Source organism: Histomonas meleagridis (genome assembly GCF_020186115.1).
Source record: "Histomonas meleagridis strain 2922-C6/04-10x chromosome Unknown contig_173, whole genome shotgun sequence".
Lineage (NCBI taxonomy): Eukaryota > Parabasalia > Tritrichomonadida > Dientamoebidae > Histomonas > Histomonas meleagridis.
Genome location: NW_027150790.1, coordinates 46,913 through 68,988, shown reverse-complemented (window position 1 = coordinate 68,988; position 22,076 = coordinate 46,913). Strand labels below are relative to the sequence as shown.

At 30.4% G+C, this 22,076-nt stretch overlaps 7 protein-coding genes across 7 annotated transcripts; 4 read left to right on the top strand and 3 right to left on the bottom strand.

The window, feature by feature from the left end:
• Window positions 1-279: 279 nt before the first annotated feature.
• GO595_002333 (CLIP-associated protein-like) lies at window positions 280-1,866 on the top strand (the record flags this gene model as incomplete). The annotated part of the gene is made up of 1 exon (XM_067915231.1): window positions 280-1,866. One exon carries the CDS (start codon window positions 280-282, stop codon window positions 1,864-1,866), a length of 1,587 nt encoding a protein of 528 aa, XP_067777514.1.
• A 2,745-nt stretch (window positions 1,867-4,611) lies between these two features.
• On the top strand, window positions 4,612-5,601 carry GO595_002332 (putative RNA-binding protein; the record flags this gene model as incomplete). The annotated part of the gene is made up of 1 exon (XM_067915230.1): window positions 4,612-5,601. One exon carries the CDS (start codon window positions 4,612-4,614, stop codon window positions 5,599-5,601), a length of 990 nt encoding a protein of 329 aa, XP_067777513.1.
• A 133-nt stretch (window positions 5,602-5,734) lies between these two features.
• Window positions 5,735-6,955, top strand: GO595_002331 (NEDD8-activating enzyme E1 catalytic subunit; the record flags this gene model as incomplete). The annotated part of the gene is made up of 1 exon (XM_067915229.1): window positions 5,735-6,955. The coding sequence occupies one exon, from the start codon at window positions 5,735-5,737 to the stop codon at window positions 6,953-6,955; it is 1,221 nt and encodes a 406-aa protein (XP_067777512.1).
• Window positions 6,956-9,642: 2,687 nt separating this feature from the next.
• On the bottom strand, window positions 9,643-11,145 carry GO595_002330 (uncharacterized protein; the record flags this gene model as incomplete). Its single annotated transcript, XM_067915228.1, has 1 exon — window positions 9,643-11,145. The coding sequence occupies one exon, from the start codon at window positions 11,143-11,145 to the stop codon at window positions 9,643-9,645; it is 1,503 nt and encodes a 500-aa protein (XP_067777511.1).
• A 1,779-nt stretch (window positions 11,146-12,924) lies between these two features.
• Window positions 12,925-13,992, bottom strand: GO595_002329 (putative c2 domain protein; the record flags this gene model as incomplete). The annotated part of the gene is made up of 1 exon (XM_067915227.1): window positions 12,925-13,992. The coding sequence occupies one exon, from the start codon at window positions 13,990-13,992 to the stop codon at window positions 12,925-12,927; it is 1,068 nt and encodes a 355-aa protein (XP_067777510.1).
• A 1,824-nt stretch (window positions 13,993-15,816) lies between these two features.
• On the bottom strand, window positions 15,817-16,773 carry GO595_002328 (Serine/threonine-protein phosphatase PP1-beta; the record flags this gene model as incomplete). The annotated part of the gene is made up of 1 exon (XM_067915226.1): window positions 15,817-16,773. One exon carries the CDS (start codon window positions 16,771-16,773, stop codon window positions 15,817-15,819), a length of 957 nt encoding a protein of 318 aa, XP_067777509.1.
• A 1,309-nt stretch (window positions 16,774-18,082) lies between these two features.
• On the top strand, window positions 18,083-22,063 carry GO595_002327 (leucine-rich repeat domain-containing protein; the record flags this gene model as incomplete). The annotated part of the gene is made up of 1 exon (XM_067915225.1): window positions 18,083-22,063. The coding sequence occupies one exon, from the start codon at window positions 18,083-18,085 to the stop codon at window positions 22,061-22,063; it is 3,981 nt and encodes a 1,326-aa protein (XP_067777508.1).
• Window positions 22,064-22,076: the final 13 nt, after the last annotated feature.

The following is a 22,076-nucleotide window of genomic DNA, read 5'->3' as shown; positions in this document are numbered from 1 at the left end:
TCTGTAATAAAAGAATTAAATAAAATAGGTCCTGAACTTGTCGAAGCATCAAAAAATCTAAGGTCAAAACTTGTAAAAACCTCATGTTTATTTCTTACTCAGCTTGCCCGTGAACTTGGTACTAAATTTGATTATTTAGGTGAAATTATTATTCCTCTTTCATCTCAAACATCAAATGGAACTCAAATAATTGCTGACAGTTGCAAACATACTATTATAAACATAGTAAAATACTGTCATACTAAAAAAATTATATCATCAGTTTTCCAATTAACAACCATGAAATCACCCGCAAACAGAAAAATCGGTTGTGAATCACTTGGGATAATTATAAAAAATTGGGAAGATAATTTAATTGACCAGCACATTGATGGCATTAAAAACGCACTTTTAAAACTCCTCAACGATTCTCAACAAGAAACTAGACAAATAGCTCGTGATTCAACCACTTCATTCCTTCAGAAGCGTCCCGAACTACAGTCTGATTTTATTGATAACCTTGATTCCAGAATGAAGAAACATATTCAACAGTCACCTATAAAAAAGCGCTCTTTTTTACCAAAAAGAAAAGGTTTTCGTAACCCTAGCGCTCCAAAATCTTTCAAAAAGACTTTTAATAATACTGAAATTAGAAGAAGTAAGTCACCACTTCCGATGAAATCTAATAAAGTTGATGATAAGTTCAACATTACACTTATTCATGGACGTGAAGACGAATTCTTATCAACAATTGAAAACTTCATCAAAAATAACCGCCAATCAGAGCTATCCGAATGTATTCAAAAAGTTGTATCGGGCTTAGGAACTCTTCTTGTTATGAATAATGAATCAAATGTTCGCAGGTCTATGTATATCATTAAGAACCTTATTGAAACATTTCCTAAAGACTTTGAAATAATATTACCACAAATCTTCAAAGTTATTTTTAATAATGATTCATATGATGACCTCCTCAAAGATATTCAGTCGATGTATGATCCAAACACCATATTATATGATTTAAATCATTTGAGGTCAACACCCAAAATGATTCCATATCTTGCTGAAATTATACAACATGCTGACTCTGATTTAAGGAATGGTGATCTTTGTGAATCTTTGATAGAAATGGTTTTAGAGTTTTCAAATGAAGAAAAAGCTGCTGCAACAAAAATTGTTCAAGAAATGAACAAAAAAAATCCTGATTTTATTGCAACTGTTGAAGATGATTTTGTTAAACAAGCTATTTTAGATGTACCTCAAGAAGATGATCAAACATCATTCAATCAAAGAGATGTTTCTGCATGGGTTGAAGAAATTAGAGAATATGTTTCGGCGGTTGAGGAAGATCAATGGAATGAAGAAAGAGATATTCTTTATACAGAAATAGTTGAATCAATTTCCCAGACAAATGAGAAAAATGTTTTATTTGATTTAATTATTGATATTCTGAAATCAAAAAATAATGACTCATATTCACAATTCTTAGTTGTAGCATCTGAAAACCTTCGAAACCGGAGAGTTAAAGGTGCAAAGAAACTATTGCAATATATGATATCGACGATAAGTAATGATGAAATTATCAGTAATGTATTAAGCTTTTTGGATTCTGATCAGCCACAATTAAATCGCAATCTTCTAAATGAAATTGCTTTCATTGTGAATGAAGGAAACGCAGAACAGATTTTACCTCAATTGCCAAGTGTAGTTGAAGTACTTTTAGCTTTCTTAAATGATGAAATTGTGGAACTGAGGAAATCTGCTGTCTTTTGCTTTGTTGAATTAATTTTGAAGTTTGGTGAAGAAATGGATGAATATTTCCAGCATCTTACAAGCGTTCAGCAAAAGCTCATATTGTTCTACAGAGATATGAAAAGCAAAGAATAAAACTGTTTTAAAACTTTTTGAATGAAATTGAATTTTGAAGAACTTTGTACGTTAGGAAATGCTGAGCAAAAATTTTAGGCCTTCGGATCATCCATTATGCATTCGTGCAACTGGATGTGGATTAAAGGTAATTGATTTTATTCCTGACAAGGAGTATTGTATGTCATTATATGTTTCTTATAATTCAATTTCAGATTTATCTAACATAGTGCAATTCAAACAACTTTCAACACTTCTTATAGCATACAATGACCTTAGGTATATTGAAGATTTATTTCCTCTTATAAATTTAAAGTTTTTATCTGTGATTCATTTGGAAGGAAATCCTTTATGTAAACTACCATTATGGCGTATTTATCTGATGTACATCAGTCCGAGATTAAATGTAATCAATGGGGAAAAAGTTCAAGATATTTTCAAAAAATTTAAAAAATCAGATTTTCGATTTTATATTGATATCGAAAGTAATTTTTACCAATACATAATTAATGCTAAAATAGTAACAAAAGCTCTAAATAATAATTTTGGCAGTAAAAATATTTTGAACAAATGTAATTGTATTAAAAGACTATATCTTAAAGATCCAAAATTCATCATTAAATATATAAATAAAACACGTAAAAAATCATGCACAACAACCACCTCAAAATATTTTTTGTTTCTTATAAACAAAACTATTAAAAAATCGCATAATTTGCTTCAATCATTAATCCACCAAAAATATCAAACTGAAACTTTGAAAATTTTGATTTCGCAAATGCAAAAATGTACAAATCTTAAGGATTTTATTCCAATCGTCCAAAATACTTTCGATTCATTTCTTCATACAATTGGTATTGATCAATCTTTTACTCCAATTTCTCATAATTTCACTGATTTAATTAATAGTTCAATAATAAATTCAAAGACGAATGGTGATAAAAAGGTTTCTGATGAAATTCCAAATCAATATATGAAAAATAATGATAATAATAATAATGATATAATTGAAGATAATTTGACTCCACCAGAAAATATAAACTCAAAGGATTTAAGCAAGATGAGTCAAAAATTCCAAATAAATTATGATGCAAAAGAACATAAATCTGATTATGATAAAGATGATCATCTTTATAATATGTCAAAAAATAAATTGAGCAAAAATTCAAATGTTATCAAAGAAATATATATAAAGAAAAAAGAAGAAAATGAGTCAAATCAAAACAATGAATATTTTGTAAATAATTTGACTAATCAAAATGATGATAATATATTTTCCAAAGAATCAATAGCAGCTAAAAAAGGAAAAAAGAAAGATAAAGAAAACATAAGTGAAGTTAATATTAAAATGAATAAAAAAGAAAAAATTAAATCGAACGAGAAAAATGAATCTATTAATGATTTTGTTTCACCAAATAATAAAAATAATATAAAAACTGCAAAAAACACAAAAGAGCAAAATGAATTAAATGAGAAAAAAATCAATTTAGTGAACAAAAATGTGACAAATATAAATGAACAGAATGAATCGAAAGGAAATAATATTGGTGATACAAATTCAAATGAAAGACATAATAAAAGCATTGAAAGTTTTGCAGAATTTATTTCAAAACAATTATCAATAAATAAAAAAGAACAAAATGAAACAACTGGTGATTCATTAATAAACAGAAAAGAACAAAATGAATTAAACAAAAAAAATGAGTATATTATTAACTCAAAAATAAACAAGGAAAATAATGAAGACATAAAAGCTAATGACATATTAAAAAATGTTAATGAGTTAGCATCAAATAAAAAAGTACAAGATGAACCAAATAAAGAAAATGAATGTATCAATGGAATAGAAAAAAATGATGATACGAAAATGTCTAAAATCAAATTAGATCATAAGAAAAACGAAATTAATTTCCCTCGAAATTTCGAATCTAATCAAATCAATAAGGAAAAATCAAATGAGAATCAAATACAAAATGATTCTTCAATTATTATTTCAAATGATGAACAAAAAGAAGAAGGAATTTCTTTAAATGACAAAAAAATAGTTTTTAATAATAAATCAATATACAGTACAGATGAAAAATTCTTTGCATCTCGTGGAGAATCTCTTGTTGAAAGTGATTTAACAACTTCCATTCCTATTTTCTATGTGAATCCCAGTCAATCAAGTGAATTTGACGATTTCAAATCTGAAAAAGAATTACCTAAATCAATTCTTAAATTTGCATATAAAAATATTAGTACATCTGATTCTTCATTAGATGCCAAAATGAATTATAAAATATTACCAAATTTTTCTCAAATATCTAAAGCATTTGCTTTATGGAAATATAAATATTTGATGAAAAACACACAGAAACAAAACAAAACTCTTCAAAAAAATTTCAAAAGTAAAAATGAATTTAGTTATAATATTCCAACTAAAATTAGTAAAGAATTCAAATTAAGTGAAATCCCTCAACTTATAGAAAGAAATAAACTGATATCGCAAATCGAAAGACAAAAAGAAATTAATATTTCATTAAAGAAACGCCTTAACCAATTAAAGAAAGAATCTTTAAGAGAAAACTGATTAGATACCAAAAATCAATCAGATTTTTTAATAAATGCGTGTTCATATAAACATTTATCTATAATTTTTTTTGAATACAATCTTAGAAAAAGTATTTTTTTTAACATTCTTATTTTGTTTTGATAGTTATTAAATGTCCTAAAATAATATTTTTTTCCACAAGATTTATTAAAATGTCACTTTTTTAAATAACCATGCAATACCCAAAGCCAGGTCTCCCTAATATGACTGGTCAACAACATCCAAGTGGTTACCCTTACCAGCAACCACCTCCTCCGCAGTACCAGTCATATCCACCACAGCCTTATCAATACTCTCAAAATCAATATCCACAAAATCCCCGCCAACCAGCGCCACCCCCAAACCCACCCAATCAATCTGGTCATCAAAAAGTTCCTATACATACCGCATTTTTCTCGAATATTCAATATAATGTTCCTCTTGAAACATTTAAAGAATTTGCCCAAAAGTATGGTGAAATCGCAAATATTTATTCCCTCATTGATAAAAAAGGTATTGCTTTTGTTACGTATTATAACATCAAAAGTGCAAAGAAAGCTGTTGAAGAAGCTGATAATCAATTACTTATGGGACGACCTGTCAAAACAAATTTTGGTAAAAAATCATCAAATCCAAAAAGCAACCCTAGACAGACATGTTCTGCTCTTTTAGTTCGAACAGCTGTTGGTAGTAAACTCACACTTCAAAAGATACAGATGGAAATGTCCAAATTCGGTGAAATTTATGCCACAAATGTTATTGAACCTACTCTCTTTTACATTAAATTTTGTGATATAAGAGATGCACAAAAAGCTATGAATGGAAAAGATTTAATGAACTTTAATGGTGAGAATGTCAACATTGTTTTCAAGTTAGATGATGAAGATATGGATGCTATTGCATTGCAACAGCAATATCAACAACGTCCTCCACCAAATTATCCATATCCGTATCCTCCTCCCACACAGCAACAAATGCAGTATCCAATTCCACAGCAACCGCCGCAATATGGGATGGCCCCTAATAACCCCTATGGGGCACCTCAACAGTTTTATGGGGCGCCCAATCAGCAAGGCCAAGGGGTGTACCCACCACCATCACAGCAACAAACAATTAATCAACCACCACCAAATAATAGTATGGATGATAAATTTAAGTTCTTGGATTTTCTCGGACATAGATAAAAAGTTGTTTACAATTTTTATTTCGTTTTTTAAACCAAATGTACTTCTTTCTAATTTCTGCCAATTGGCATTCATTTGTTTCACTCAAAAAAGTGGCACATTCAAAAAAAATTGCCAAAAAAGTGTCAACTGGATGGAGACACCTAAAATTATCCGTACTTTAGTGGAAGATCAAGGCCCATTCTGTGAAAGCTACTTTGAGCCTGGCGAAGCTGGTAGAGAGTACTTTGACAATTGCAAAATTCTTGTTATTGGTGCAGGTGGTCTTGGATGTGAATTACTTAAATCACTAGCATTAGATGGTTTTAAGCATATTGAAGTAATTGATATTGATACAATCGATATTTCAAATCTTAATCGTCAATTTCTTTTCCGTGCTAAAGATGTTGGCAGGCCAAAAGCTATTGTTGCTGCTGAATTTGTTAACAAGAGAATTCCTGGTGCCAACGTCATTGGTCACTTTGGTGATATTACTGATAGCGAAAAATTCCCAGATAGTTTCTATAAGAAATTTAATATTGTTATTGGCGGCCTTGATTCATTAAAAGCTCGTATGTGGATGAACGAAAAGCTTGTTCAAATTGCCCGTGATACTAACAACGAACTTGTGATTCCATATGTTGATGGTGGATCTGAAGCATGGTCAGGCCATGTTAAAGTTATATTTCCAAATGAAAGTGCTTGTCTCAAGTGTCAAGAGGCAATGTTTATCAAACCCACAGTATTTCAATCATGCACAATTGCCTCTAACCCACGTCAACCGCATCATTGCGTCGCATGGGCCAAGGAAATTGCATGGCCTGCTGAACGTGGTGACGAAGTTCTTGATGGTGATAATGATGAACATGTTCAATGGATTCTGGAAAAGTCAATTGAGCATGCTAAGAAGTTCAATGTCCAAGGGCCTCTTGATTTCCGCATAGCCAAAGGCATTGTTAAAAACATTGTTCCAGCTATTGCATCAACACAAGCGATTGTTGCATCAACCTGTGCCACCGAAGTTCTTAAGATTCTTACACTCTCTGCACCACCTCTTGATAACAACATCACATTTTCTGGAAACGAAAAAGTCTTCCAAAACACATTCAAAGCTAACCGCGATAAGGGGTGCCCCGTTTGCTCACGTCGTATCGATCGAATTAAATTTATTGAAGATGAAACAATCGGTGGATTCATAGAGAGAATTAAGAGCACATATAACAAAGATGTAATGTCAATACTTAGGGGTAAGGAAATGATATATGGATTCATTAAACCTGATAAAGAAGTTAAAATAGCGGACTCTGCAAACCGCGGAGATCAACTCGGAATACTAACTGGTGCAGGTGAAACAATCGAAGTAATGCTCGAGTAAAACAATCTTAAATTCATTTACAAAATTTAGAATTTTAAGTTTTTTTTTTTTTTTTGGCTGTTTTTTAGTGATTGTTTGCGTACATTTCTCGAAAACTTTGGCTATAAGCATTGTAAAAATAAAATTTGGAATACATTTTCATGTTTTGTGCCTTATAATAAAAACGATAGATTAAAGAAAGGCATCTAAAAAATATTGGATAATCAAATGCGAAGTTTTAAATTCACTTACATCATAATTAGCTACTTTAAAATTTTATGATAAAATTAGTATTTTCAATGTAAACAAGAAAAGGACATTTTGTTGTATTATTAACAACTTTTTATATCCGTCAAATTTAAGTATCTTTTTTGAACTTAATGAATTTTTCATCATAAGTATTTAATAAAATGATTCTTATTAAATGAAGTGTTCATTTCAAAACGATTTGCTATATGAAATTCTGATTCTTCTGCTATTTCTTTTAGTTTCTTATTTGAACAATTTCAATTTATTTACGAAAGTTATTTCTCAGTTATGAAAAGGATATTAAAATTCTGACCTATGCATTGAACCTATAGGTTTGAAAGAAATTTTCATTTTCGTTTCATCTTTAATTTAAAAACATGTGACAATACAAAATGTTTTTTAAAGAAAGTGAAATTTTTACCAACGATAGGAACAAATCAAAGAAAAATCATCGGATTCACATTCAAAAACTCAAAACCGTTTCATCATTTACCTTCGAGAAGAAAGATTAGCAAAATTATTTCGAAATTTCATGTTGTTTATTGTTAGATAAATCTATACGTCATCTTCCTGCTGTTTCTAAGTTTGCAAATTTGGTTTAATGGATCTGTTTACATATGGAATCATTCAAAACATTTCATTTCGAATTCTTCACTTTTTATTAATCCCTTTAGGTTAATTAGTAAGAGCCCAAGTCTTTTTCGCAACCTGTTTGGTCTGCTTTTGGATGATATCCGCTGCCGCACTTAACGCAAACTGTTGAATGTTTATCTGATACAGTTCCTGGCGAACATTTGTAGCAGAAATTGATTGAAGAAGCGCCGTTGGCTATGCCATATGTTCCTGCTGTGTTGAACTTCAAAAAATGTCTGAACTTTCAATTCGCATCATTTATATTACCATTATTTATTATATTATACCAATGGGGATAATGGAATCATATCCGTTGCCCTTTCAACATTACATTGCAGAAACATCCTTCTTATACATATAGATGACATAATAAGCAAAAAGCCAAAACCACAAATTAGTTGATAATGATCCAACCTCATTTTCTTTGGATTTATTAATTATGGTCACATAACATTCATTCTTTGAGTTAGTTCTTGGAATCAATGTAAAAACTGTTTCAATTTTACCCAATGTTTTGTAAATGATAGTATATTTTCAATGCACGTTGTTCTAGACCTTAGGTGTTTTTGAAATGTATAAAGAATGGAAATCTTTTACATATGTTTCCCACTTTTTGGATGTTTATCCTCTAGGTAAAAATTTAATAATTTCTCAAAATAATTTATTTTAATTGTTTTGTATGAGAAATAATTTATTTTCGTAATGTTACTACTTCAAAAATGAAAAAAAAAATATTTAATAAGAAATCAGAATAATGTAATATATTTTCATTCCTGAAATAGTCGACATACTTCTTGGTATTAATCAAAATCTGTAATGTATAACGACTGGTTGAACAAGAATCTCTGAAATATATATGTTCTTCTTCCAAAGCTGATAAGGGCTTCGCTTTCTAGAAATATCCAGCAAGAAGAAGATTAGAATCATAAGCAATGTTAACAAGATGTGTAAATATATTTTATTGTATGGAACTAGCAGCAAAGACAAAATCAAAATTTAAAGAATCAGAATTACATCTAGCAAATCGTTTTGAAACATTAGCATGTTTTAGAAACAATGAATTGTTTACTAAAAAAAAATGAACCTTTGAGAATAAAGTGGATCAAAAGCACAAAATGAGATATAAATTCATTCCTTGATCTAATAAATTATAAATTGGAGGAGGAGAATCATGGAACCAATTAATATTAAAAATTTTAAATAGCTCCTTTTTCATTTAGTAATTCAACTATTTTTGTATAACCTTTTGAAGATGCTTTCATAAGTGCTTTTTGAATAATTTTCAAATATTATTTTGAAATTGAAAATTATCATAATAAAAATAATATAAAAAAGATTAAATGTCTTTATCATTTATGTTAATTCTTTTATGTTCAAAAAGTAATTTAACTATTTCTATGCTGTGGCCACTTGAAGATGCATACATTAATGCTGTTCAAAATAATTTAAATAATTTCCAAATATTACTTAATGATATTTTCATAAAGATATTTAAAGATATTGTTATGATGAAATTCAATTTCTGTTTTATATGCATCTTTAAATGTTGAGTGATTTTGTTCACATAAATGAATGATTTCTTCATTTCCGCCTGTAATTGCATATTTACATGTGTTTTCTAAAAAATGAATATTAATATTCTTATCAAATGCAACTATTCCCAATTGGTAATATCTGAAATTTTGCATTTATAATTAAAAAAAAACATTTATATTCACATAACATGTTAAATTTATGTAAACTTTAATGCATATTAACACAAATTCATGCTAAAGATTTGATGTTTCACACTCATTTAAAAGTAAAAATAAATTCCGAAATTCAATTTAATACAATCTGCTAGAAATATCATCAGGTACAACCACTGTAAAAGGCGTTTGCGGAATCATATTTTTGTTCTTCAGATCTTCTTTCTCCATTAATTCCACATTTACTTTCACAAGAAATGGCTTTAATTTGTCCTGTTCAATCCATACGTGCGCATACTCAGGTTCACTGCCAAGTACAAAGATTGCAGACGTTGTGTTCCGGGATACTTTGCATGGAATTCCAATAATGTTACAATCTGAAATTTGATCATCACCTTTGTAAAATATAACATTCGTAATGTTAATATCTAAGTTTGAATTACCAACAGCAGAAAGTGTTGCAACTTTTGTTCGCTTTCTGTATTTGACAGACATTTTTAAGAAATCTGATACATAATATCTTTTGGTATACTTTATATTATCTTTGCCAGACTGAAGAGATACATCAATTGTTCCTGAATCATATGCCATAATTGGAAGATCCATCAGATATGTACCTGGCTTTAATTCACTAAAAACAAATTCATCATCAGGCAAATAAACGGTTCCGTTAACGTCTTCTAATTTAGCGGTTTTAAAAGTGACACCCGAAATGAAGAGTTGAAGCGAACTCAAATGCTTCACAACACCAATGCTGAGCGACGCCGTTTGCCATTGTGCTGGAAGAAGCACACTTGGGAGAACTAGATGGCAGTATAATGCAGAATGAAGTGCATTAACGTTTGGTTTTGTTCTAACTTTAATGGTTGGGTTTAATGTTGGGAAAGTGTAATAAATATGAGACGCTTCAGTGCCAATCTTAGCACAGTAAGGAGAGTATAGTCCTTGTTTTTGAAACGAACCTTTTACGCATAGTAATGAGCCATCCGATATTTTCACATTGGTTGTGTTGAAGAAAACAATATCATTAGCATCGCCCATATGAATAAATCCGATTTCGATATAAGGAACTTCAATTTGTGAATCGAAAAGACATTTCAATTTTAATTTAATATTAACAATTTTGTTAACTTCATAGCCTTGCGCGTTATCTTCATTATGTGCTATACAAGGTAGTGATGTAACATGTTTTGAAGTAAATTTTGAGTCTGTAAATATTTTTGAAATCTGATTTGCCGCATTTTTATGTGATACTTTTAGATTTGGCGATGAAAGTATTTGACAACAAATTTTAACTCGATCATCAAATGGAATTTTAGTCAACATTTCCTCTGTGATCTCTTGAGTTATCGGGAAATTCAATTTGATAAGTGAGATAAGTGATATTGCTAAATATTCTTGTCCATTTTCCAACAAGTAAGAATATTTTTTAATTGTTACCGCAGCGCACCTTTGATAACCTGACCCAAGATAAGCTTGAATCAGTTCAAGGCAAACGGTTTTCATTTCACCGAGGAAGTTCTCCTTTGAATTGACCACTTTTGTGTAAAATTGAACCAAAAAACTGTCATCCAAATATTCTTTTGGCTTTTCTTCAAGGGCAAAGACCTCTGGTAAAACTTCAAGGTACCACTCCATCATAGAAAATCGAGTTTGTAGTCCAAGCTTCTTTGCAAGTTTTTTTTCTTTGTTACATTGTGTTATGAGATAATACAATGATTGACAAAGCCAAACCTTAAGTTCAGTATCAGATATTTGTTTTTCACGTTTTAAGTTGTAGTAACTGTTTTTTACAAAATTGAAGCCACACTCAATTGCATTATGCATTTCATTAGAAATCATAAAGCCTTGAACTTTTTGCTTAAAAACAATAAACCTTAAGTCATACATTGTTGGATTTTCGTCTGTTAAAACTTTGTTTTGAAGTGTTATTGATTCTCGATAAAAATCAAACGATTCTAAAAGAGAGTTTTTCTCAATGTATTTTTCAAAAAGATGTTGGTTATCTTCGATAAGCCATTCGATAGTTTCCAATATTTTTCTTTTTTTCTCATCTGAAAATGAATTACTTTCTAGTAACAGATAAAGTTTAAAATGATTCTGTATGGATTTTATAGACGGCCCTTCAGATGCTTCAAACTGTTGAACTTTTTGTTGGAAGCTCTGAGTGATTGATGGAATTATCGCATTTTGCCAAATTTTTTTAATTTGTGAACTTTGAAATTTTCCTGTAATTTTTAAATTAATAACTTGAAGGTTTTCAAGCCCTGATTGTAGATATTGTATAAATGGTGTTTGAGAAAAAAATGTTTTTCCTTTAATTTTTTTGGGATCATTAACAAATACTGGAATTATACAACAACATGAATCTGAGTGGATTTCACATAGTTTTTTGTATGCAGGACGAACAAAATTTCTGAATTCATTTTTTGATGAAGAAGAAAAAATATATAAAATTATGTATGGCATTTCGGTTAAATCTTTCTGTACTTTTTCACCTTCCGAGAGATTTTGGATTTTGGGTTGAAATTTTATTAATTCGCATTGTGAATTTTCGGTAATTGATATGCTGATTTCTTTTGGTACAGTTTCTCCAAGTTGGGAAATGAGGATTGAAGAATATTCCACATCAGGGTGAATAAAAATATTTGGAGAAAATGGCATCTGTTTAAACAGATATTTGAATTAAATTTTTTGTGAATAGGGGTGCCCCTATTTCCTTTCTCTCATCGGAACTTTAAGTTACAGCAATAAGAAACAAACAAATCATTTTATATTGATTTGTTGTGATAGATATTTCCGCCAGGAAAGATTATTGATTGATCAAGATATTTTTTGCAGATTGATTTATTTCAAAATTTTAAAATTTGTTGGTTCATAAAATCATCACCTCCTTTTTCCATTTTGGAAGGAATCCTTAGATATTTATAATAAGCTTCAAACTTGTTGCTTCAGCCTTGAAGCTAGTGGATCGATGACCGTTAAAAGCGGTTTGCTATTTGGTCAAATTAAAAATGGTGGATTTCCAGGGACAAAAGAGAGTTTTAGTTTATTCTATCATCATATTTGCAATCTCAATTCCAATTTCTATAATATTTGCAGTTTACCAAGATAATTTTCGATATGCATTATATTTTGAAGCTGGAGTAACAGTTTTTGTTATGATACTTTTCGGCCCAAATTGGCCATGGCTAAACATAAACCCACCTAACTGGAAAGATGACTCAGAAGCTATGAAAGCAAATATTGAAGATGCCAAATCCACACCTGTCCAAAAAGGTCCCAGAAAAGGTATAAGAAACAGGACTAGACACTAAAAGCTGTTGATAAACTTCACAAGGATTTAAATTTTATACTTTTTTAATATCAATAAATTTCAAGATATTTTTGGTAAAAAATCAAAATTTTTCCATTGAAGGTTTATTCCTTGAATTTCTTTTGGTGATCAAGAATGAGGTAGATCTTACCAAAATCAGTTATTTTGTCGAAGATCTCACTAATTTTGATAGGTTTTTGTAATAAGTATTCTTTTTCGTCTTTGCTTCCAACCTCAATTTCTTTGACAGGAATCTTCAAGTACCCGATTTGGAAGTCAGCCACCTTTGATTTTTGGAAAACTTCGATTACAATAGATTCACCTTTTTTGACCTTAGGGAAATTAATTCCTTGGTCAAACTGCGGGTCTTCAGTATTCATTGCAACTTCAGTAACCAAAGGTTGGTCATTCTTTGGCTTTCGTTTTCCGACAAGTGATACTTTAACATATGAATCTGTTCCATTTGCATCAGTTTTAGCCAAACCAACGCATCTACAAACTTGAACAAATAAGGTTTCTTCGATTGGCTTTGGTTTGAATTCGGTTTGCTTGATGGTTATTTCATCATGATGATGGTGGAACTTCTCCTCTTCGGAGTGAATTGGAGAAAGGGAATGTGAATATTCAGTATATCCTGTGAAATCAGTAGAATAACTTGAGCTAAGACTGCCAAATGAAAAATTACAAATAAGTTCTTGGGTTTCTTTTGGTGTACTTTTAGTAGGCTTTTCTGAATGTGAATCAGAGGATGAAGAAGAAGAAGAAGAAGAACTTGATTTACAATCTTTGTCTTTTAGTTTTGCAAATATTTCCATCTTGATATGACCTGCAAATACATTCTTAAATGTGATGTCACTATCGAATTCAAATGGTTCGCCATTGAAGTTGAGTATTTTGATTGGGATTTCAATTTGATCACACATTGGGGTATCAACTAAAACATTTTTGTTGATTATGTTGACGAGCAAACTATCATTTTCTGTGTTTTTAGTTTTCAACGAAAGAGATTCATTCCATATTGGGTTAATTGTGTTTGATATAACTTTAGTTTTTTTTGTTTTGTCAGACGAGCGAAGGCCCACTTTCACGAATGGATCAGGGTCTCCTACTTTTTCGATTTTAATTAGATTAGTTGCTTCTATGACTTTGACAGTTATTTTTGCAGAACTCATATGAAGTGAGCAAACTGTTCTATTAAAAATTGGTTTAACGTTCACTAATTTTTATAACCGTTACATTATGCAAGTAAAAATACAGGATTTAAAATATTTTTATATATTCATTTATGATTATATTAAAGTTGATATATCAAATAAGTACTTAATGAAAAATCCTAAAGATTTTATTGAGTACTTTTTAATTTCAAACTAACCATTTGTTTATCAATTTATTTCATGATGGATCTTGTGTGGTAGGTTATTATATGAAGTCATTATTTAAATTTTGTTTTTTGAATTTATAAATAGTTTATTAATATTGTAAAAGATATAATGTTTCTATTTTTTATCACATGTTCAAACTGAATTAAATGCGAATTGAGAAAAAATTATGCATTGTTTCATAAATGCATATGTTTTGAGCAAATTATTGTTCATAACCAAATACATCGATAAAGATGATTTTTTAAGTTATATGATTACAGTTAATTAAACACAAAATAAAACATATAAAAATTATATAAAAATATAAAAAATGTGGAAAACATTAATAAGTTTTATTGTAATACGAACAAAGATATTTTTAATTTTCTTTTTCTTTTTCATTTTTGCTTTTCAGCAATGCCAATATCAATGAGTTATTACCTGCGAACACTATCATCGACAGCACCCACAATGGCACAAACACATTTTTACCTCTAAACTCAAGTAAATATGCTGTCAGGAGCCAAGCGACATGTGCAATAGTCCAAAAGATCACAGAAAACAAAAATCTTTTGTTCATCACATAGTTAGGTATCAATGCCAACAATGCGAAACTCCAATCGAAATATTGCACAGTACAAACAGTGTTAAACCCTATGAAACATAATATTATAAGTGTCCAACACTTTTCTATTTCGTTTCCTAATGAAAGAGAAATTATAATGATTAAAATGATTCGACAAAGTGACCACGTTTTCGTAGGATCTTTGCCTAAATAATTAGAAAGCCATGGAGCAGCAAAATTATGCTTATAATCAGTACGGCTTAAGTGATAAAGAAAAGTTTCGGAAAGAAATTCATCGCCATATTGATAGTAAAAAATAAAATTAAGTGCCATGAAAGTGGCGAATGAGATAATTCCAAAAACAAAAACTTTTTTCTTTAGAAATACAAAAAATGTGAAGACAAAAAATATGGGAAATAAGCGCATGTGAACTGATATACCATAGATGATTGCACATAAAATAATATGATTGTTACGAAGAAGAAATAGTGTAAAAACTAGAAGAAAACATGTAATAGAATCAGAATTACCACGTGTGCTGATGTTGATTACAAAAGGATTAAAATCCCATAATATATATGAGAGAATCATTTGACCTTTGGAAATGTCAGGAGTCATTTGGTGAATCAAAAAACCTGTTAATGAATCAAATAAAATAAAAAGTAACTTTCCAAATTGTTTTCCGAACATAGAATTGGGTGTTAGCATCAGTGAAAGTAAAGGAGAATAGCGATATGTAGCACGGTCATATGGAGATTTTCCAGCTACAATTAGGTCAGCACCATCTGAAAAAACACCATAATCTATATCAGTATAATGAAGTCCTGGCGTTCGATCCAAAACTTCACCTACCTTTAATACGCATAACCTAATCATAAGTGCTGCCAAAAATAAATAAAATTTCTTTTTGGTAGCCATGATAACTTTATTTGCCGATCAATTTATATATAAAAAGTGGCACTGAAGACAAAGTAGAAAAATGTTTCAATAAAAAAAACACATTACTAAAAAATCAGAAATACTTTTAACTTTAAAAAAACATAAATAACACAAATATATTTTTATATTATTTACAAATCTGTTGATTCTATATCCTTCATTTTTTCCTTGTTTTCTTTCCATTTGACAGGCTCCATCACAGCGAAAGTACATAGAAGCTTTTCATCCACATGAAGTATTGCGCCTCTATTATAAAACTCTGGACAACAATGTGGCGCTGAAAATATTGTTACAATTCCTGTGTTATTCTTGAATGGGAAATTATATCCATCCAAAATGGCTTCGTGGGCTCTGCAAATTAAATCGAACCCATTTTTTTTGAGGAACTTTTCGACCGGTTTACTACTGAATGAGAATGAGGTTCCCCTTTGATTTGGCTGCCAATCAGCTGTTTGATTCGGGTTTGGATCGCTCCACAACAAATCACAGATGAGTCCAGATTGACCAACTTCTACTGGTCGTGGAATGCTCCTAATATTGTCTAGAGAACGCAAATCAGGTGAAAGGCCTCCATGAACACAAAAAATTTTATCGTCTATAATCGCTGCTAATGGCATGCAATTAAATACATCATTGAACATACGCCAAAAAGACCCTTTCCCACGCTTGCTAAGTTCTTCATAGAAACCATAAAGACGATTTACTGAAGAACTTTCATGATTCCCTCTTAAAAGAAAAAAGTTCTTTGGATATTTAATCTTGTAGGCAAACAGTAGACATATAGTTTCGATGTTATGTGGACCTCTATCAACATAATCCCCTAAAAAAAGATAATTTGTTGTTGGTGGAAAATGAGCAATTTCAAAAATCCTAAGTAGATCATAAAACTGCCCATGAATGTCACCACAGATAGTTATGGGTGTAGATAGTTCAAGAAGGATTGGCTGATGAAGAAAAACTGATCTGACATTTTGGCAAAGAAATGTCATTTGATCATCGCTCAGATCACATCCTTTTCCCGCAGCACGTTCTTTGAGTGATGTAAGCTTTTTAGTTATTTCATCCACTGATTGCTTGTTTCTCTTCATTCAGAAAACGGTTTAAAACCGCAGCGAACGTTACATGAAACGATAACCGACAAGCACTTTTGTCAGTGCGTTGTTAAATAAACGGTCGTTTCGAATCAAAAAATTAATGTTTTTCATTTTCCTCTGAATTAAATTTCAAGAGATTCAATTAAATTATCCTATATATCATAGTTAATTAAAATAATATTATTAAATTATGTTATCTTTCTTTTTTATGATATGTATCAAAATTTTTCAATTATACTTTTTTGCTTCAAAATTAAATATAGAAGTTAAAATTCAATATATGTATGAAACTCATGTTACTTAATACTTTTTTATATCAATTTTTGTAATTTAGTTTTTCTATTTTTATATTATCCACGATTTTCAATATCTAATGGTCAAAGCAAAAATACAGAAATTCGTTTTTGAAAAATTTCTTATTTGACAAATTATGTAATTATAATAATAGCCGAAACAATTTGTTCATTATTAGACACAACAAAACAGAAAAAACAACTTTTTAAATTCATTGATTCATGAATTAGGTTATCAAATTTTGATCCTTTACAAATAAATTGAGAGCAAATTCATCAAGCTAAAAATATTGAGTTATGATATGAGTGAACAATACTCACAAAAAAAACCCTAAATATAAGAATGAGTTATATAATAGTAAGTGATAGTAACATTTTTGAGATATTCGAAAATCATCAATTTGCCAAAATACGATATTTAACAAATGATATCGCGACAAAATCAAATACCAAGTGAATTTTTTATAATTATTTTTGTATTGCTTGTGAATTCTAGTTTATCTCAATTTTATCGAGTGAAAAACGTGTAAGATACACTTTCGCAAGAATAATATTATTCAAAAAGTCAGTTTCAATAGATTAAGTTAATATAGTTTGCTACGCCGATCGAAACCACAATAGCCTTATTTTTTGAATCACCTCACACTATATTTTAACCCCTCTCAGAATTTTTCAACTCCCATTGTATTTATTGACAAAATGCCAGTAAGATAATCTCCGATAGGATTTCCATGGAGCAAAATCGACAAATGAAAAAAAGATATCTGCTACCATAACTTAAATTCTAATTCATACATTTTTCTCTATTATATTTTTGTCTGATATATGTCTCGATTTTATCTAATTAAATCAATAATTGAGTTTTACAATCTTTATAAAGATTTTGATTTGAATGATCATGTGAATCACAAGAGCAATGGCAAAACAAATTTTGAAAGGATGTGAATATTCACAGGAAAAAATAATACAAATTTGTGTGCGCTCTCAATTAATTTGGGCCACATTGCTAAATGCTTGCTTTTTTATCATTGCTTGCGTTTACTCTATGCGCTGGTGATACCTTAGTTATTAACAGTGGTACTTCTATAGAAGCAGGTCAATATGATGACTACAAAGAAACGACTAAGCATTTAATCATTCAGTCTCCTGTTCAAACAATTGAAAGAAATGCTTTTAGATCTTGGGATATACTTGAATCAGTGGATATTGGTAACACAGTAACTTCAATTGGTTACCAATCATTTGAATATTGCCGTAATTTAACATCAGTTATAATTGGCCAGAATGTCGAATCGCTTGATTCTTATTGTTTTAGCAGTACCAACATTAAAAATCTCACAATATATACAAAGAAAACTCTTATCAAAACTATTACTGGTTATGCAGGTTCAAATTTGGTAACGTGTACACTTGGTAAAGATATTTCAGTCATAGATGATCATGCTTTCAGCGGTTGTTATGATCTTCAAAAACTTATTTATCAAGGCGAAATAAAAGAGTTTGGAGCCTATGCACTTTCAAATTGTCATTCATTGGCTGAATTTGCTTTTCCAACAACTGTTGAAAAAATTGGTGCTTCTTGCTTTTATTCATGCCGTAATTTATCAAATGTAACTATTCCAACTTCTGTAACAGAAATTGGTGAATCTGCTTTTTATGAATGCACTAAAATTGAGCATATCACAATTCCTGAGTCAATTACTGAAGTCAAATCAAGTACTTTCAAATTTTGCTCTAGCTTAATGGATGTTAAACTTCCATCAAAAATGACTAATATTGGTGATTCTGCATTTTCCTATTGCTACTCAATGTCCAATATTTCAATGCCCGATTCCATAGTAACAATTTCTAGTAATGCATTTGAGAACTGTAGAAATTTAACAACCATCAACTTAGGTAAGAACGTAAAGGAAATTGGCAACAATGCATTTTATAATTGTCGGACATTACCTTCTGTTACATTTGCAGAAAGTGTAGAAACAATTGGAGATTATGCATTTCAATATTGCGTAAATCTTGTATCTGCTTACTTTGGAGATAAAGTTACAACAATTGGTCAATATGCATTTGCAAATTGTTACAGACTTTTCACTGTTTTACTTGGTAAGACAGTTACCACAATCAAACAACATGCATTCGAAGAATGTACATCAATTAATAACATAACAATACCAAAATCAGTTACTAGCATAGAATCATACAATGTATTTTGGAAGTGTTATAGTCTTGAAGTTGTTAAAGTAGAAGCAGAAAACACAGTATATTCTAATAATGAAAATGATGGTGTTCTTTATAAGAAGACAGGAACTACTTTGGATACCATTATGTATTATCCAATGGCAAACCCAAGAACAACATTCAAAATTATTGACTCTATAACTACTATTGGAGAATATTCATTTTATAATCAAAGTTATTTGCAAACAGCAAATGGTGCAATTAAGGTTAAAACAATTGAAAGCCATGCATTTTGTTATTGCAAGCCATTAACAGCTTTCGATTTCACTGATACAATCACCGATATTAAAGAAAATGCTTTCGAGTATACTGGTTTGCAAAAAGTTAACTTCGGTAAAGAACTCCTTAGAATTGGTCAATATGCATTTCACGGCGCTGTAGAAATTGATACTTTAGTATTTCCAACTAAAATTCAAACCATTGGAGAGCATGGTTTTGCTGAATGCTCTAAACTCCCAAGTGTTGAACTTCCTGACTCAGTATCTACTATTGGATCTCATGTATTTGAATCTTGCACTTCTATTAAATCAGTCAAAATTGGAACTGGTTTAACAACAATATCTGATTATGCATTTGCGAAGTGCATAAGTTTAACAGATACTAGCCTTGGTACTAACCTCAAATCAATTGGTCAATATGCATTTTCAAATTGTTCAGCAATTCAAAAGGTTGATGTTCCAAAAGATGTATCAAGTGTTGGAAGTCATGCATTTGAATATTGCCAAAGCTTAACAACATTGACTTATGGCGAAAAGATCACAACTATTTCTGATTATGCATTTTATTATTGCATTGCTTTAACAGAGGCTTCAATTCCAAAGGGAACTACAACAATTGGAACGCACATTTATGAAAATTGCGAAAAAATGACCAAATGCACTTTACCAGATACAATTACCGCAATTAGTGATTTTGCATTCCGTAATTGCTATTCTCTTCAAACAGTTGTTGCTGAAGGAAAGCTTGTAAGAATTGGTATTTATGCATTTTGCAATTGCTCATTTTCAACATTTCCTATTGCTGAAACAGTCAAAGAAATTGGCAGTTATGCATTCAACATGTGTTCTAACTTAGAAAAAATTGCAATTCCAAATCTTGTAACAATAATTGAAGCATATGCATTTGGTGGATGTGCAAAATTAGCTGAAGTTTCAATGGGAACTGATGTAACTACAATTTCTAATGGTGCTTTCTCTGATTGCCCTGTACTTTCAAAGATTACAATACCTCAAAAAGTAAATTCAATAGGTGCATATGCCTTCAGTAACTGTGCTTCAATTACCAATGTAGAAATTTCAGATACTGTAACTCAACTCGGTTCTTATGTCTATGCTGGTTGCACAAGTTTGACAACTGCTAAAATTGGTAAGATGATTAATGAAATTCCAAATGGTGCATTTTCGAGATGTACTTCATTAAATCAAATAACATTTGGTGTTAATGTAACTTCAATTGGATCATATGCATTTGAAGCCTGTTCCGCTATTGCAAAAATGGATGTTCCACAAATAATTACTCAAATTGGTAATTATGCATTTTCTAACTGCTCAAGCTTGGAAGCGATTACACTTGGTGACAATGTAATATCAATTGGAAGTGGTGCATTTCAACATTGCTCTAAATTAACATCCATTACAATTCCTGCAAAAGTTCAAATTATTTCTTCTTATACTTTTCATTATGATGGAAGTTTGTCAACAGTTACTTTCAAAGAAGGCTGTGAAATCACAACAATTGGTAATTATGCATTTGCTCGATGTGAAAAGATCGCAAGTATTCAGATACCTGCATCCGTCACATCTTTTGAAGAAGGTGCATTTAGTGGTTGTATTTCATTCGTAACATTTGACGTACCAAAATCTTTAACAACAATTGGAAATTATGTATTTTCTGAGTGTATAAACCTTACAAAGATTTCTATTTCAAAATCAGTTGAATCTATTGGAGAGAATCCGTTTTCTAATTGCTATAAATTAAATGCAATTGAAGTTGATCCAGAAAACAATAAATTTGCAAATTATGAAAACGATGGGGTATTATACGATAAGCAACATCTAACATTAAAGGCCTATCCACTTAATAAAAATGGTACATATACTCCACCATTAACACTTATAACAATATCTGCTAATTCTTTCTCAGGTTCACAAGTTGAATTCGTAAATCTTTCTCTTTCAGCTATTGAAACTATTCATATGCATACCTTCAGTGGGTGCCATAAGTTAACAGGTATCATATTTAGTAGCGCACTTAAAACTATTGGTCAAAATGCATTTGAAGCATGTGATTTATTAAAATCAATCGAATTACCAAATGCAACCGAAGTCATTGGTTATCATGCATTTGATCACTGTATATCCTTAGTCACAGTTATGTTTGGCAATGGTATTCGTGAAATTGGTGAATATGCATTCTTTGAATGTTCATCACTCGAATGTATCTATTACCCAGGTTCAGAACAGCCACAATACTGCAATTCTTCGTTTGTAAATATATCCACAAACACAACATATGTCGATACAATATATAACTACACAACATTCTGCGGAATGAATGCAGTTGTTGGACTTACTACAACATGTCCAGCACCTAAAAAGAGCGGATTATCAACTACAATGAAAATTGTTCTTGGAGTTTGTATTCCACTTGTAGTCATCGTAATAGTTGTTGTTGTTGTTATCGTAGTTCTTCGTAAGAAGAGGTCATCCAAGGCTGGATTTAGTGAGTTTACAGCTCCGATTGGAGAAATGTAAATCCGTACTTAAG